This window comes from Fukomys damarensis, unplaced genomic scaffold (genome assembly GCF_012274545.1).
Source record: "Fukomys damarensis isolate Sample0158 unplaced genomic scaffold, DMR_v1.0_HiC HiC_scaffold_24, whole genome shotgun sequence".
In the NCBI taxonomy this organism is placed as follows: domain Eukaryota; kingdom Metazoa; phylum Chordata; class Mammalia; order Rodentia; family Bathyergidae; genus Fukomys; species Fukomys damarensis.
Window position 1 is genome coordinate 68,698,304 of NW_022900936.1, and position 16,381 is coordinate 68,714,684.

Genomic DNA, 16,381 nt, shown 5'->3' on the forward strand with positions numbered 1-16,381 from the left:
GTGAGGACGCGGGGGTGGGTGGGTGGGGCAAAGGAAACTTTTCCACTGTTGGTCAGAAAGTAACTAATTGAACCACTACAGAAATCAGTGTGGAGAGTCCTCAAAAACATAAAACAATAAACCCCATTTAATCCAGCTATTCCTCTTTCAACTATCTAAACACGCACCAACTCCACACAAGGGATGTAATCATTGGGCACTTCAAACACATACTAATAAAAAATAAAAGTTGAGAAAAACCAAATTAGTTATCAAAAAAACTTTCTACAGAGAAAAACCTAGGACCAGAATTCAGTATTAAATTCTACCATACTCTGAAACAATTAATCCCAATCCTTGACAAAGTCTTCCAAAAACTAGAGAGTATCCCCAATCCCCTCTATGAAACCAGGATTATACTGACACAAAAAAACCAGACAATGACATCATAAGAAAAACAACAGGCCAACCTCCCTCATGAATATATGCATAACCAAGTTCAGAATGGCATGTAAGGACAGGGTAAGCACATTCTGCCCTTTCTCCCGACCTGGATGAGCTCAGACAAAGCAAAGCCGTGCAGGTGATACTGACCAGAGGGACCCTGAGGTCTGAGAGCCCCGTGGAGAACAGGCAGAATGGCAGGGCTGCTGGTGCCATGGCAGATTGGGTCACGGTGGCCAGGAAGAGAACACATCCTTTCTGTGACTATCTTTCCTTCCCAATCAGCCCACCTAAGAGGGACCCAAGAATCCAGCTTCCTGTCCTTAACTGTCCTTGCTTGTCCTTGTTTGTGACACCTGCTTCTAGGGCCCAGCTTGCCTGCCCAATAAAGGCAAAAGTGGGGACTTCTGGATATCCAGCTGGCAGCCTGCCTGGCACCCCAACAACAGAGCAGTGAAGTGTCTGTAGGCAAATCCTCAGGGCAGTAGAGGAACCCAGCCATTTATTACCACCTCTCACACAGCACTCTGAGTACCTGCTGCTGGACTAGATATGTTCCAGGTGTGTTTGGATTTTGAAATATTTGCATAGACCTTTTGGGTTGAGCATCGCAATGTGGAAATCTGAAATCAGAAATCCTCCAAAAGCTACAGCTTTTGAGTACCACTCAAAATAATATTTGATTTTGAAGCATTTTGGATTTCAGATTTTCCTTCTATGGATGCTCAAGCTGTATTATACTGAAAGATCTTTCTCAGGTTGAGGCAAGTGACTGGCAATCTACCTGCCTTTCCAGCGTCTCGATGCACACACACACAGCTTTGGGCTGTTAGAGAATCAGATGTGTTTGTACTAAAATTCCCTGCCTATGCTGCCTAAATATGAAAGCCACAAAACCGGTGCTTTCTTCAAGGAGACTTGTACTCTTTACACAAATTCCTTTGTAAATAGTTTTTTCAACCACTCACCACCCTTTGCGGGATCATAAAAGCTTTTTCAGTCCACGAAATGCTTACAAAGAACTGCTTCTTAATGCCTGCATTTTCCGGCCTCAGCGTTAAGTCACTGTTCCTGCATGTTAGCAAAATAATCCTCAGGATTCTTCTCCACTTGCTGGCTTTGCAGGTGACCTCGTCCATGCTGATGAGGCAGCTCCTCATTGGTATTCTCCTTCTGAGACAGTGGCCACACAAGGGCTCTCCATCTCCCTGTAAGACCACCAAGCCATCCAGTGTGTCTGATGTGGCTGCGAGCAACAGCTCAGCTGAGAAGGGCCTGCTTCTAGTGAAGGCCCTTGGCACACACAAAATGCCTTCTCTTCAGCACGGAAGTGCCTAGGGCCCAGGCCACATGGCTGCCACCTGGGCTGCAGCCATTCTGCGTACACCCTTCCTGAAAAGGCAGCAATGTGGTGCCATGATTCATGAGGCAGGAGTGGGGGGATAGAAGCTCTGGACTAAAGAGTCAGGGCTCCAGACTGAGGCTTGGCTCTTGGCCCACTCGTCTACAATGGGCCACACCAAGTAAAACAAGGATGGGGAGGAAAAGATGGGGGCAGAGCATGGGTGGGGACGCGTGTCCCTGTGCTGGTGGCTTTACCTGTCCAAATACATACAGCAGCCCGACAGTGCCTCCCGTCTGCCCGCCGAGGACGGAGGAGATCATGGAGTAGACGCCACCACTGCCCACGCCACTGTGCTCCCCGATGCCGATGCCGGACAGCACAGTGACCAGCGCCACGGTGACGACGAAGGACACCAGAAGCATGCCCATGAGCACGCCTGTGTTTCCCTGCAGCAGAACAGCAAGGAGCAGGTTAGGTCAGGGGCAGAGGCACTGACCACCCTCCACCCTGGGCCCGCTGTGCTGCAACTGAGGAGCAGCTAGGACGCCGAGGAAGCACTACAGGAGCTAAGTCTGGGGAAAGTCGACTTCACATCACCCACGGGGTAAAGTCAAAGCTGCTCAGGGTAGCCACAGAATCTCCTAATCTGTCACTCTGTGCCCAAGCACACGGCGGCATGCTCTCTGCCTGCCGTCCTCTTACCCATGCTGTACTCCTGTTCGGACAGCCTTTCCTGCTCACCCCTCTTCCTGGGGCCCCCAGGACCCACAGCGTAGAACTCAGCACCGTACTTTTCCTGCTGAGTCTCTCTCCAAGTCCTGAGCCCCAGGAAAGCAGGAACCTCTCCCTGCCCTTGTGTCGTAGCACAATTTCCACATAGACACAATTTCCACACTGAATGCATGCTCAAAGAATAAACACACACCTTCCTGGAGCGTCCACACACAGACATGTTTTCATGAGTAAAAGCAAGAGTCCCAGAGAAGAAATGGATGTGCCCGCACCGTGCAGAAGGAGATACAGCTCTGAGCCTCCCCAGACAGGGACCAAGGAGACTCCTGGAAGGCAAGACTCCAGTGTGGTGGGTGCCGGAGAGAAACAGAGAGGGCAGAGCCAGCTCAAGAGCTGGGTGGCTTTAAGTGAGTGGAGAGGTGTCTCGAAGTAGGGGCTCTGTGGCCAGCACACATTACGTTGACGGCACCACAGCTGGACTGGGGTGCACAGCGAGGACCGCAGGGCTCAGAGCTAGACAGCCTCCAGTTCTTCTCCCTGTCCCTGTCCCCAGCATTTGCTCTGCCCTAGTTCTAAGCCCTCCTGCTGGTCCACACACATCCTCTTGGGCATATTTGCATCTTCAGTCTTCTATTACCCATGAACCTCACATGAACCGATTTCTGTTTTCTTCACTTGCCCCACAGCAGAGTGAGGAGGAGAAAGGGCCTCCCCCCACTGCCCCTCAGAAGCCACTGGGGGAGAAAATCCCGGGGACAGGCTGCTCATCTGGCTCTGGAGTCACCTGCAGGTGAGGCTTGGCCAACTGCCAAGCTCAGGCGCAGGTGCAGGCCTTGGAAGAGACGCTGCCCTCGGCCAGGTGCGCCTCTCCCCTCCTCCTTGCACGTCTCCTGAGCTTTCTCCCTCTGGCCATTCAGCCACTTATGTTTTAAGTGGAAGTACTGTGGGCAACTTAGCTACCTTAAATAATAAAACTGAATAGAAAACAACCAGAGAAAAAGAGGGGGAAGGGAGAGGGGGAGAGAGAGAGGGAGAGAGAGAGAAAGGGAGGATGGAAGGAAGAAAGACAGGAGGCTAAGGGCTGTGATAAAGTAGCTGTAACCATGCAGCTGTAGGCACTTACCCACACACCTCTTCAACAAAGGGGCCTCTGACCACGTAACCCAGCATGGACACAAAGGTTGAGGAGTGGGCTCCCCGAGAACACTCAAGTCTAGAAAGGCCTGTGCGTCTGAGAGGGGTCGTGCGCTGGATGCAAACTGAGCGTGGGAGCCCTTCCTCACCCCTGACCGCCGAGACTTCCCCTCTCTGTACTCAGCTTCCTAATCAGTAAACTAAAGGTAACGATAATCATCATCTCAGGGGTTTCCAGGAAATACTAAACTTTAGAACTAAATATGTTTGATGCACTTGGATCACCGTCTGTCACATAAGTGCTTGATAAACCTTATTTACCATATTCTTATTTTGCTGTACATCTTATGCTGCTGGCACGATTGCTATTAATTATGACTACGCAGCTTATAAATAGTCCACCAGCCCATCTCCTCCTTAATGGCAAGATTGGGCATAAAGATATCCATAGGCTCCCTCTAGAAAGAGCGCCAACGGTTGTGTGGGAATGTGCACGGAGACCCAGTGACTGCCAGATGGTTCGCGTGGCTGGGGCCTGTCTAGGAGTGGTGGCCACCGCTCTGGTGGGGAGTTGGGAGCAGGAGACAACGGACAGAGCCCAACCAAGGTGCCCATGTGCCTTGCTCACCTCCTCCCATGCCCCAGCCTCAGGCTAGTGAGGATGACATCCGAGCACACGTTACTGATTTTGCTAACTTTCACACTTTTAATGAAATCATACAGTACCATTCCCCCCCTTGTTCTTACTTGCAAATTGTGCATAAAAATAAAATATCCTATAGCCCTAACATCTTCCGTTTTCACACCACAATTGCCATTGTCTACACTATAAGTATGCGTTCAAGTTATTTGCGACAGCTATTTTCTATTTACCAAAAAACTGGCACGATCTCTATTTTAATGTTATGCTATTATTCCCTAGAACCTCTTATTTTTAACATTTTACATTTGCCTTTGTTTCCTTGGTCAAATATGATTTTTCAGGTGAGGCTAACGTCAGAGAGGAAAGAGACCATCTTAGGGCAAGAGGATGTACTTGTGTGCTAGACAGCTAGAGACGACCCCAGTGACACCTGCCTCCCAGCGTTCCTGCCCGGTGCACACCCTTCCCTTGAGTCTGAGCTGTACATAGTGACTATTTTTTAAGTATGTAAATGTCTTATTAGTCATTCCAAATGATCACATTAGTTGCAATTTACTTAATATTTTTTGAAGTGCAAAATTAACCATGTGCACATTTTCATTTTAGGCTGCTTGAGTTATCTATGTAGTGACTCACTTTTAATGAGTAGAAGCCATTAATGCAGAAGTGGTGTGTTACTTCTGAGATGAAGATATTTTGAAATGTGGTAGTTTTCTCCTGGGCCTTTTCCTTCCCCATTCTCTTCAAATGCTTGCCCTGGTGGCAGTCTGTTGCCTGGTAAAGGGACAGCCTACAGAGATGCTCCCATAGGGAGGACCAGGGCTGCCACCAACCAGTCCTGTGAGCATGAAAATCACCCTCTCCCTCCCTGAGCCTTCAGCCCTGGTTGACAGCTTAACTTCAGTCTCATAGGACCCCTGAACCACAAAAACTGTATGAGAAACACTTTTGTGGCTTCATGCTACAAAGTGTTGGGGTAACTGTTATACAATAACAGGTGACTGAGACAACCTGCACCTCCACTTTGGGGAAGAACAGTCGCCTCTAAGCTAAAATAAAGTGAGAAGCCTAAAAGGCTGAGTCAATGGGAAAAACTACTTCCTCTCTTTCTACCATCCCATAGCCATCTCTGTCCCCGAGTTCAGGCAGAGGGGCCTCCCTGGCCCCCAAAAAGGGGAAGAGCAGGGGTGGGCCTCAGAAGCCTGCCAGGATGAGGAACCTGGGCTGGAAACTCTGGGGTCCCTACAGAATCGGAGGGTTTCTGAATAGCATGAATTATCAGAAAAAAATACAAGAAAAAATACACGGACCCTGATCTAAGCTTTCCATGCATTAACAAAGATCTGTCCAGACTCACCCGGCCATAGTAAGGCTGGACACCGGGGTAAGGCGTGGACTGTGGTGAGGTGACAACTGTGGAAGCTCTGGGCTCACCCAGGCTCTCGGGAGGAGCTAAGAGCTCTGCACCTCACACGGGGGAGCCTGGAGTGAACTGCGTGTCGATGTGCTGGACAGTGGTGGCCAGGGCAACTAGCTTTGCTGTAAAGGTGTCTTGGACGTGCCGAGTACCTAAGAAGCTGACTCAAGGATGGTCCCTTCTGTGTGTGGGGGGGGGCTCCCCAGAAGAGCAAAGACTGGGCTTTTCCAGAGGAGGAATTCTACCTCTTGATGGCACACAGAAATTCTCTGATCTATTTTTTATTCTCTCTTTTTTTTCATCAGTCCATGTTGGCCGTGCACAATGATTACACCCATCGTGCAGAATCAGTCCGTGTATGTAACACGTCTTAGTTCTGCTTTCCGTTCCCCGCTCCTCTAACTCCTCCCTGCTCCTTCCATCTTTTGGTCCCCTCTCGTTTACAAAAGCTTTATTTCTATTTTTTTTGTTCAATTCTTTTTCTTCTTCTCTGCTTTCATCTCTTCTTCACCTTCTCATTTGAGAGAGATGTCTCTATTTCCCATCATCTTTTGCTTCACTCTTTATTTACATTTTGGGTCTCTCGTGTGAGAGAAACCACGCAACATTTAAGCTCGTGTGTCTGATTTATTTCACCTACCATTATGGTCTCAAGGTGCAGTCACGTACCTATAAGTGCTTCAGGTGTATCCTTTGCTATAGCGGGACACCACTCCACTGCATACAAATACCACATTTTATTTATCTACTCATTTGTTAATTGGGCATAACTATTATAAATTGTGCTGATATAAACATGGTCAGGCGTGTAATACTGAAATACGATGACTTTAATGCTTTGAGGAAGACACCTAGAAGGGGAACAGCTGAGTCAGATGGAATTTCTATTTTTAGTTTTTGAGGAACCTCCATACTGATTTTCATAATGGCTGTAGTAGGTTACACTCCCACCAACAATGGATCAGGGTTCCTTTACCCCACTGCCTCACCAGCATTTGTTATTACTTGATTTCTTGATGATGGCCATTCTTTCTTAAGATCACATCCTAGTGTTGTTTTAATCTGCATTTCTCTAATGGCCAGTGATGTTGAACATTTTTTCATGTATTCATTGGCCATCTGTGTTTCTTGTTTTGACAGGTGTCTATTCATTTTGGTTGCCCCTGTTTTGATTGGGTCTTTCATTTTGCAACATAGAAATTCTGCCTGTCTTGGCCTCCATACTCACGCTGATGCTATATACCTGATGTACGTATATCTCCTGCAGTGTTGGCTCTACTTCTCTGCAGAATTCTGACTCATAGAGTGCACATCATAAATGGCCCTCTCTTGCTCTCAGCTGTCCAGCCCAACTCATGCTGAGCCTCCTCCAGGAAGCTGCCCTGGACACCTTGGCCTCCACAGCATTCACAGATTATTCTACCCCCAAGGGATTTGATGCAGCTCTGAAACCTCTCCCGAGGTGACTCTGCCCACCGTAGGAGGGGCCAGGGCTTGCATTTCACAACCTCATTGGCATGACTAGTGTTTGGCACACAACAGGCACTCATAGTCTCACTCATGACTGACTTGCCTTTTGGTCTGGGCAGCCAGTGTGATCTCCTGAAGTCCTGTGTGTGAGCAGGCACAGGAGGAAGGGGCTGAGAACCACCCCCTCAGAGCATGCATCTTTGTGGAGGCCCCAGGACCCTTGCACAAGACATAAAGGAGAGAGATCCTTTGCTCCACGTGAAAAGGAATACAAACTGACTCCCAGGACCCTGTGCCAGGGGTCTGGGGTAGGGAATACACACCTCTAATGAAGCACCCCCAGGCACAGTCACACACAGAGTTGGGGAAGCTGAGGTGCTGGTGCAATGCGAGGGCATTTGCTGAGCTGAAGAACATCAGGTGGGCCATGAAGTCTCACATCAGGTGCCCTCCACCAGATGCCTCTGCCCCATCTCCAGTCCTGCCCATGATGAGCCCTGACTTTGTGCATAATTAAAAAGCAGTGCTAGCCATTCACCGTGCCTGCAGGTTTCAGAAACATTCATGCTTCTGGGATCTGGTGCCTGTGCTACAGAATGCCAAGCATGACAGCTCCTCACATCATGGGGCCACTGGCTCATCACTCACCACCAGCCAGCCGGTTCTTAAGAAAAGGACAACCCCAAAAATGTTGATCATGCAGGACGTGAACACACCATCCCAGGTCCCGAACAGCACGGGCTCCCACACGAACAGCTGGATCTTCCACCAGGGCTGGGGCTGGGCCAGGGCCCCCTGCAAACAGAGCACTGTGATGAGCGAGTGGCCCTCAGGAGCACCAGGGAGCGGAGGAGAAGGAGGGGGAGACCGGAGACCAGCTGAGAAAAGCCCCCTGCTATTGTGCCAGGGCAGCCCTGTACACACATGCACACACACACACACACACACACACACACACACACACACACACGAGTCTTGATTGACTACAATAGGATCGCTGCTTTCTCCTAAGATCTGGGATTGCTGTACCCAGATGTGCAGAGAGTAGTTGTTCAACAAGCCCAGTGCTGTCCACTGGCCAGCACAGAATAGCTGGTGTTTCCAAGTGACTGTGGGGCTCAGGCAGAGGTCAGCGCTCTGGACAAGGCCGCTTTGTCCTTAGTCCTCCAACCCTAGCAGTGAGGGCAGCTTCTGCAGTTACCAATCAGCGGGCAGCCTTACTTTATAACTTTTGCTCGTGTGGCCCTTCCGACACCTCTGACATTACTGGGGTTAACGCCGTGTTTCAGATTCCCGCAGCTTAACACACCACTGTAGTTTCTGTTTTCTGATTAAACCCTGAGAGGTGACCCCTATGCTTCCTTCCCCTCCAGCCCCCTAGGATTTTAAAGCATCATTGGGCACAGTCCCATCATTGGTTCCACAGATTTTCGCTCATTTTTCTGAGTTAAAAATAACAAAGGCATTTATAAACACTCAAATGGAAACCTTTTGTTAGACTCAAAGCTTGTGGAAGTATTAGAGCATCCTGGACACAATGGATAACGACTCTTTCTGTGAACTGCCCTCCCACAGTTGGAGTAATTAATCTGAATTAAGGCGCCGGTGGAGTTGTCTAGTACCCTCCATCTGCTGCAGCAGTGCTGAATGATCCTCAGCTGGCAAGGGCAAGCAGAGGGGAAGGCACCCAACAGAGGGTCACTGGCACAGTGAGTCTGAAACTGGGGAGTGGAGTTTCCATAAAGACACTGAGAAGGCAAAGAAAGCAAGAGTGTGGGAAGAACTCTAAGACCGGAAGGTACAGGTGCATGGGGCCACCGTGGCTAAGGACAAAGTGGCACCCACCCTCTGGGACCAAAACTGGGCCAACTGCATTTGCTCCGAACAAGAGGAGAGGATCCTGGCAAACCCTCCTGCTCCCCTCCCGCTCACAGGTCAAAGGAACAGCCAGGGCAACAGTGGTCACTAGAGGCCAGGAAAGGCACCAGTCTGAAGTTAGAGTCCAGAGCATAATGGGGTGACCACATTCACGGTGATTTACTATGTACTTCAGCCTAACTAGAAGAGATGAGTTCAGTTTCTCAACACAGAGAAATGATAAATGTTTGAGGAGACAGAAATGCTCATCATCCTGATATGAGATCATTACACATTGTCTACAGATATTGAATTATTGCACTGTACCCCATAAGAGAAGAAGGGAGGGAAAGAGGGAAGGAAAGAAAGGGCCTCAAGAAATAATCAGGGTCACTGATTAAACCACCAGGGACAGAGGGGCAGTGCACTCCTTGGTGCCCTGTCTGTCCCGACTGCCACGTTCCCCCAAGGAGCTTCTTTGATCTCTGTATGCTACTGTTTGTCTTTCACAAGCTATACATGCGGGACCTCCCGAGAGTCAAAAATCATGGCAACAGTCATTGTGGCTCAGAGCAGACCGCCAACCTCCGCCCGTCTCAAACAAGCGATACCGAGGGGTCCACTCGGGGAGTTCAGGGTTGTTTTCCAGAGTCCAACTCCTACTTCCACTTGTGTTCAGCTTCCTATCAGGGCTCGCAGAGGGGCCATTACCATTAGAAGCAATGATCACAGCAGACACCAGCTATGAAGCCTCTGGGTGTCTTCCTAGTCCTCACTCACAGCAGTCCTGGACATTTAAGGCACTGTTTGGCAGTGGTGTAGAAAAAGAGGCTTGGAGACAGGCAGGGAGAGGTCCCCCGTGAAAGCTAAGGAGACCCCAGGATGTCTGATATCACAGGGCCGGGCTCCATCCCACTGCCCAGAGTGTAAAACGTGCACTCTTTTCTGCATTGCCCTTCCCTAAAGTTGCTTGTCCTTTCCCAGTTTCGAATTCTAACTTTCCAGACTTAACTGAGCATGCAGCTGCCTTACCCACAAAATACTTTTTTTTTCCCCTGCCACTATGAGGGCTGTTTCGCTTACCTCGAAGCACATGGAAAGCCTTCCACTCCCTGGACCTCATTAGGCTACTGCCAGCCCTAAGGGACTTAGCTGCTACAGCAAGTACTCTGGAGGAAGCACTTTGCCCTGAGAATAGAGAGGAACTGGTTTGAAACAGGCTTTTTTCAGGATGTTAGCCGAGCACACCTTCCTTTCACCCTCCAGTGTCAAGAGAACATGACTAAACCCTCTCTGCTAATCAGAGACCAGGCAGGAAGAGCCAGAGTTAGACCCCGCAATGCAACCCCAGTGTTCTTGGAAACAGAAGGACACCACATGAACTCAGGGATGGGAGGGAGGCTCCTGCGTAGATGTCACTAACCCTTGTGCGTCCTTGCTGCTTACGCTATGATGTTCAGCCTTGTGCTGCTGCCTTTAGGAGAGGTCACCACACTGCTCAGTGACTATTGCCCAGGTGGGGTGAGGGGCACCGTATGCCATCAAGCAGACTGGGGAGGTAGCGGAATATCCCACCCCGACGCACACTTTCTCTGTGATTCTCCTGCTTCTTGTCCCCACCTTGTACCTTTATGGCCGGGAAGAAATCCCCTCTAGCCTTAAATCCGCCCCTCAACAAAGTCCCTGGCATGAAAGATGCCAACTCAGTCAACCTCTGTTGCCTGGAGGAGGAGGGAGTACAAGGGCTGGGGTGGGGGTGGGAAAATCAGTTCACTTCCAGGCTATCTCGCTAAGCTCCAGGGGACAGGCCTGGCCCCAGCAGTCAGTAGCGACCTTTAGAACCTAGTTGCCCTCAGAATGGAGCTACAGGCTCACATCATTCCAACATAGCAAGAATCTCATTCAGTGCTCTACACAGATGTACAGGTTGGAGGGGTGGGAAGAGGGTGACAGTACGCCCAGTCCAGGGCTTAGTGGGCACAGGCTCAAGAGGATGAAAAAAAAATGAGGGGCAAATCAGTGGCTTGGAAAGGGCACTGTAGAACCTGTCCAGAGGCCAGGGGCCTCTCTCCCCAGGACTCCCAGCCTTCAGGCCCAGCTCCACCCCCGGGGGGCAGTGACTAGGAGCTGGCCCAGAACCACCGTACTTTGGCTATTGCTGGCTGAGATCTGCATGTCGCAAGCATGAAGGACGAGGAGCCAGGCCCTCGCCCACTGCACTTGGGGGTCAGCAGCAGACACCCGACTCTCAGGGAACCACACCTGGGCAGTGGTGGTTGCTGGCTCTGAGAAAGCTGTCTTCCTCCTGTGGATAGAGGAGCTCCAGGCAGCCGTAGGGCCTGAAAGGCACCAGATTCCTTGTGCCCAGTGAGTGGCCAGCGAGCAGGGCTGAGTGAGAGACCAAAAGGGCCTTGCCGGAGCTCTGAAGGGAGCTCAGGCCCAACAGGAGCCTTTTGCTCTGAAGGACTCCTGCCAGGTCTTACTGAATGCATGGACATGAGAGGTGATACTCTTCCCTCTCTGGCAGTGTGAGGAGGAGGGAGGTGAGACGTTCCACTCTGCCCACTCAGGTCAGGGGTGGGTCACAGTGAGACACAGCCTGCCCCTCCTTCCCTCCTCAAAGTGCACCAGGAGGCTGCTTCTGTCTGGGTCACACTGCACACCTGTGAGCCAGCGCTTGCTTTCTGAAAGTGAGTCGTTTACTCGTTTATTAGACAGCAGAGAATATGCACCTCACTGCCACTGAAGTGTGAGACTGTGCACAGGCTTCCTTCCTCTGCCCTGGCTCTGCACAGGCACCGGACGCCAGGCCACAGTGACCGAGAGTTGGGCATGGGGCCGTCATGACCACGGACCAGACCTCCTGGAGAGCCTGCAGGAGTATTCAGGGCCACACAGCCGCACCAGGGGCTTAGGACCTTCAGATGAGATGCTAACTGAAAGTTTCGCAGAAGCTCGAAGCACTACGAATGATGCTAAATGCGGGTGAGAATCCCTGCAGGAAAGCTGGAGGCAGACAAAAGGAACACCTGACTGTGCGGTTTGCGTCTCCTCAGCCAACTGTCCTTGCTCTGCCTCCCTCAGCCCTGGCAGCTCAGGCATGGGGGGACAGGGCTCTGACGGTAGCAGCAGTCAGGCGGGCACATCCGTGAGTGCACTGCCAGCCTGCAGCATGGATAGGGACCAGTGTGAAGTCGTCTTGGCAGGGCCAGTCTCTTCTGCCACAGAATTAGCCAGAAAGCCCAGGTGTCTACAACCTGCAGTTCCCTGTGCCTGACCTGTTCTCACCGTGCCCCTTCATCCCCATACTCGTCCAAGCCCGCAGCTCTTGGGGCACACACTGGTCACCCAACAGCACAGCCCCAAGAATGGCAGGACCCTGGAAGCTATGAGCGTTGGTGTCAGCATGGAAGCCCTGAAAGTTCCGCCTTGCAGGACCAACAGCGGCAACTTTGCCAAGAGAAGCCATTATTTCTTTTTTCTTTTCTTTTCAGCACTACCGGGGACGGAACCCAAGGCTTTCACACTGAGCTACATCTCCAGCCCTTTTTAATTTTTATTTTAAGACAGGGACTTGCTAAATTACCCAGATAAGACCTGAACTTGAACTCCTCCTGCCTCAGGCTGAGATTATAGGCTGCTGCCACTTCTGCCCTCAACACTCAGGGCCCATAGCCAGGTGCTCGAGACATCGGATGCTGGGCTGGGAGTGATGGTCTCTTGTATAGCCCCATGTATGAGAGCTTTCTCTGCCCTTCCTACCCGCCAACAAAGCAGGGCCTTTCCCGCAGGGCTCACACCCCACACCCTCACACCCCTGGATGCAACATCAGATTGGGCAGTGCGGATCCTGTCAACCTCCCCACGAATAACAGGCAGTTAAAAATCACAAGTAGGAGGCCAGGGATGTAGCTCAGTGGCACCGTGCCTGCCTTGGACAAGGTCCTGAGTTCAAGCCCTGTACTGCCCCCCCAAAAAAAAGAATAAAATTCACAAGTAGGCCTTAGGTGTATCTCATGGATGGAGCACTTGTCTGGCATGTGCAAGGCCTTGGGCTCAATCCCTAGCATTGTAAAAATAACTAAAATTAAAAAATAATAAATTGTGAAAAGTTTACTCTCACAGTGGTGATGAACTGGCATCAGAGGTGACAAGCTATGGAAAGGGTTTCCCGTAGCCAAATGTCGCACAATTTGATCATCAAAATAATAGTAGCAATAGAATACTTGTGGAATAGGATAAGAAACAAGAAGCCAGGCCCATACAGGTGTAAATAAATGAACAAAGTGAATAATGGGCAAGAAGCGAAAGCCCTTTCTTATAGCATGGAACCCACTAATATATGTGGAAGGAATTATGGATGGTGTCAGAAAACCACTATTTGTGGCCATTACAATAACAGCTGATTTGGGCGAGGATCATCACCAGAGGGTAAAGCTTGTGGGTGAAAGGCTGACGAGGAACAGGATATTTCCACAGTCTCAAGGAAGCCTCGACAAATTCTTTACCAGTCCTAAAATGAGAACTGTGTACCTCCTGATTGGATATGTGGAAGACGACGCTTCTTCTTTGGCATTTCTGCCAAAAATGCAACACCTGAACCCGATTGTGTCTTGAACTGAGGAACACTGTACAAAATAACTGGCCTGTGTTCTTCAAAAAATGCCAAGGTCATGAGAGACAAAGGGCAAGGAACCCTTCCAGATTAAAGAAGACTAAAGAGGGCTGGGGATTTAGCTCAGTGGTTCCCATGCCTGACTTGCAAGCACAAGGTCCTGAGTTCGATCCCCGGTACCAAAAAAGAAGACTAAAGAAATATCACACCTAAATATAGTGTAAGTCCTGGATGGAATCCTGGACCCGGGGAAGGGGAGGACAAAGCTGTAGGGTATTAGTGAGATAATTGGCTAAATCTGCTTCTGAAACTAGAGATTAGGTAATAGGATTTATCACTGTTAATTTTCCTGATCTTAATAAATATGCTACGGTTAGATACAAGAAAATTTTCCTTCATAGAAAATATATCCTGATATATTTATGGATAAAGAGATATAGCACTTGCAAATTATTGCAAATGATTAAGAAAAATGAGATGGAGGGAGAGACAGAGAGATACAGAGACAGAGACACACAGAGAGAACAAGAAAGTGAGAAAGAGAATAAAAATGGAAAGACCAAAAAATGGAAAGAGAGAATAAAAATGTACGGGAAGTTTTATTATTGCAAGTTTTCTATTAGAGTAAAAGTTTATCATTATAAAGTTTAAAGATAAATAAGTTGCACAACATTATCAATGAATTTAATACCATTGAACTGGTTAAGGGGGTCAATTTTATACTATGTGTAATTTACTAAAATAAAATATTAGATAAATAAATACAAGTTGCTTTATAAAAGGATGCCATAATATTATTAGGAAAAATAGCTCATTTCCTCTTATATCCCTAGTTGCCCAATGTGGATCAGGGCAAAGGGGCCCTAATTCCCAGGTCCACTCCCTGGCTTCAACTACTTGCAGTTGATTGCACCCTGAAAATATTAATATTTGCCTCACTCTTTCAATAGAAAGAGACCATGTAACTTTCATAAAGGTTTACATTATCATCATATGTTGTGTTTTATTTAGTTATTGTTAATCTCTTACCGTGCTTAATATAGATTAAACTTTTCACAGGCTTGTGTAGAGAGGAAAGGGAAGTACATACATGGCTTAGTAGCATCTGTGGTGTTGGGAGAGCCCCGTGGACAGGGAGGACCACGGCATCCCTGCAAGGTGAGCTCACTGAGTGAACTGCCGATGGGTGACGGGAACTGCTTTAGGATGTGACATCGGCCTCTCTGAAGATGGCAGAGCGAGCACGTTCCTACCTTCCAAATCACCACAGAAATAACAGAAAGGACATGGGTTTTTCCTAAGTATGAAGCTATAATTATAACTAGAAGGGGAAACTGAGTGCCACCAGCAGACCAGACATCTTGCAGATGGCTTGGAGGGGCAGGGAGCTGAGCCGAGTAAAAGCTGAGAAAGTTCCAAGGTCCACAACAGCCGGTGGTGGAAGAGCAGTGCCGGCTCCAGGCCACCTCAGGGCTGCTGTTGTCTGGAGGCCTTTGTCACTCACACAGAAATTTCACGTGATACCTGTAGCATAAAAATGGAGGGATGGCAGGCGGGCTGATCTGACTGCCAGTGCCCTGCATTTACACAAAGTGACGAGGAATTAATGCAACGAACTGACAATCTTTAAACGTGTATTAAATCTCTAGGACAGCTATTCTCACACTTTTTGTTTCAAGTCCTCTTTACATTCCTAAAAGTTATTGAGAACTCCAAAGGGCTTTTGCTAATTCAGGTCTTGCCTACCAACATTTACCACATTCTCTAAGGAGGAAGTTCATGGATTTATTTTATTATAACAAAAATAAACCCATTTCTTAAGATAAGTGACATCTTTATGAATGAATAACTATTTTCTGAAACAAAACCATTTTCTCTCTGTTAACCTTGACGTACATTCTATAAATCTCTTCAGTGTTGGGCCTGACAGAGGCCAGCTGGCCTCTTAGGGCTACTGCATCTGCTGCATGACGTACAGAAGATTTTGAAGGTGCACAAAACACATCGGACTTCCCTCAGTTCTCAAGTTAGAAAAGGAAGAAGTAATTTTGGTGGGGTACCGGGGATCCAACTTGTGTCCTTGCACTTGTAAGGCAGGCGCCAGAACCACTGAGCTAAATCCCCGGCCCTATTGGTCATCAATTTTTAGAACCAACTATAATAAACATGAAAGTGCACACTATAGTTACAGGAAAAAATGTAAATGTTACAAGTTTTGACAGTATAAAAATAATAACCCAACTAGCAGAAACTTGGAAATGAAGTGAGAGATACGGAAGAAAGAGTATGTGCTCAAACATCTTATTTTTCCTGTAGAGAAAATGGGCAGTAAATCTATAACTTAATCAAGAAATTGCAGCATCATATATTATTCAGTTATAATGATGACCCTTAGGGCAATGAAGCCCCCAAACTGTTTAGTCCCTGGCTCTGGAGAGTGGCAGAGAGAGAACAGTAATATTTTGTATATGGTGGTACTGGACGCTAAACCCAGAGAGTGCTAAGCCACATCCCCACCCTTCAACTTGTGATCCCCTCCTCTCAGCCTCCTGAGCAGCCGGGATTACTGGCACGTACCAGCAAGCCCAGCACTTTTTTTTTTTAATTTAAAGAAAAATATACCTCATCATTAGAAATATTTTATAAACACAACAGGTTTTGTGCTGCTTTTAACATTAGTAATCCTGTTTCTAGCTGTCTTCCATGAGTGGATTCACCAAAAGATCTGAATCACTATATATTTAT

At 48.5% G+C, this 16,381-nt stretch overlaps 1 protein-coding gene across 1 annotated transcript in view; it reads right to left on the minus strand.

The window, feature by feature from the left end:
- Positions 1 to 16,381, minus strand: part of Slc12a8 (solute carrier family 12 member 8) — a 139,175-nt gene that overhangs the window by 116,978 nt on the left and 5,816 nt on the right. The window contains exons 2-3 of the mRNA XM_010618253.3: positions 7,813 to 7,959; positions 2,023 to 2,214 (exon numbers count right to left, since the gene is read on the minus strand). Of these exons, the coding sequence (XP_010616555.1) occupies positions 2,023 to 2,214; positions 7,813 to 7,959 (339 nt within the window). The remainder of the gene's footprint in view (positions 1 to 2,022; positions 2,215 to 7,812; positions 7,960 to 16,381) is intronic.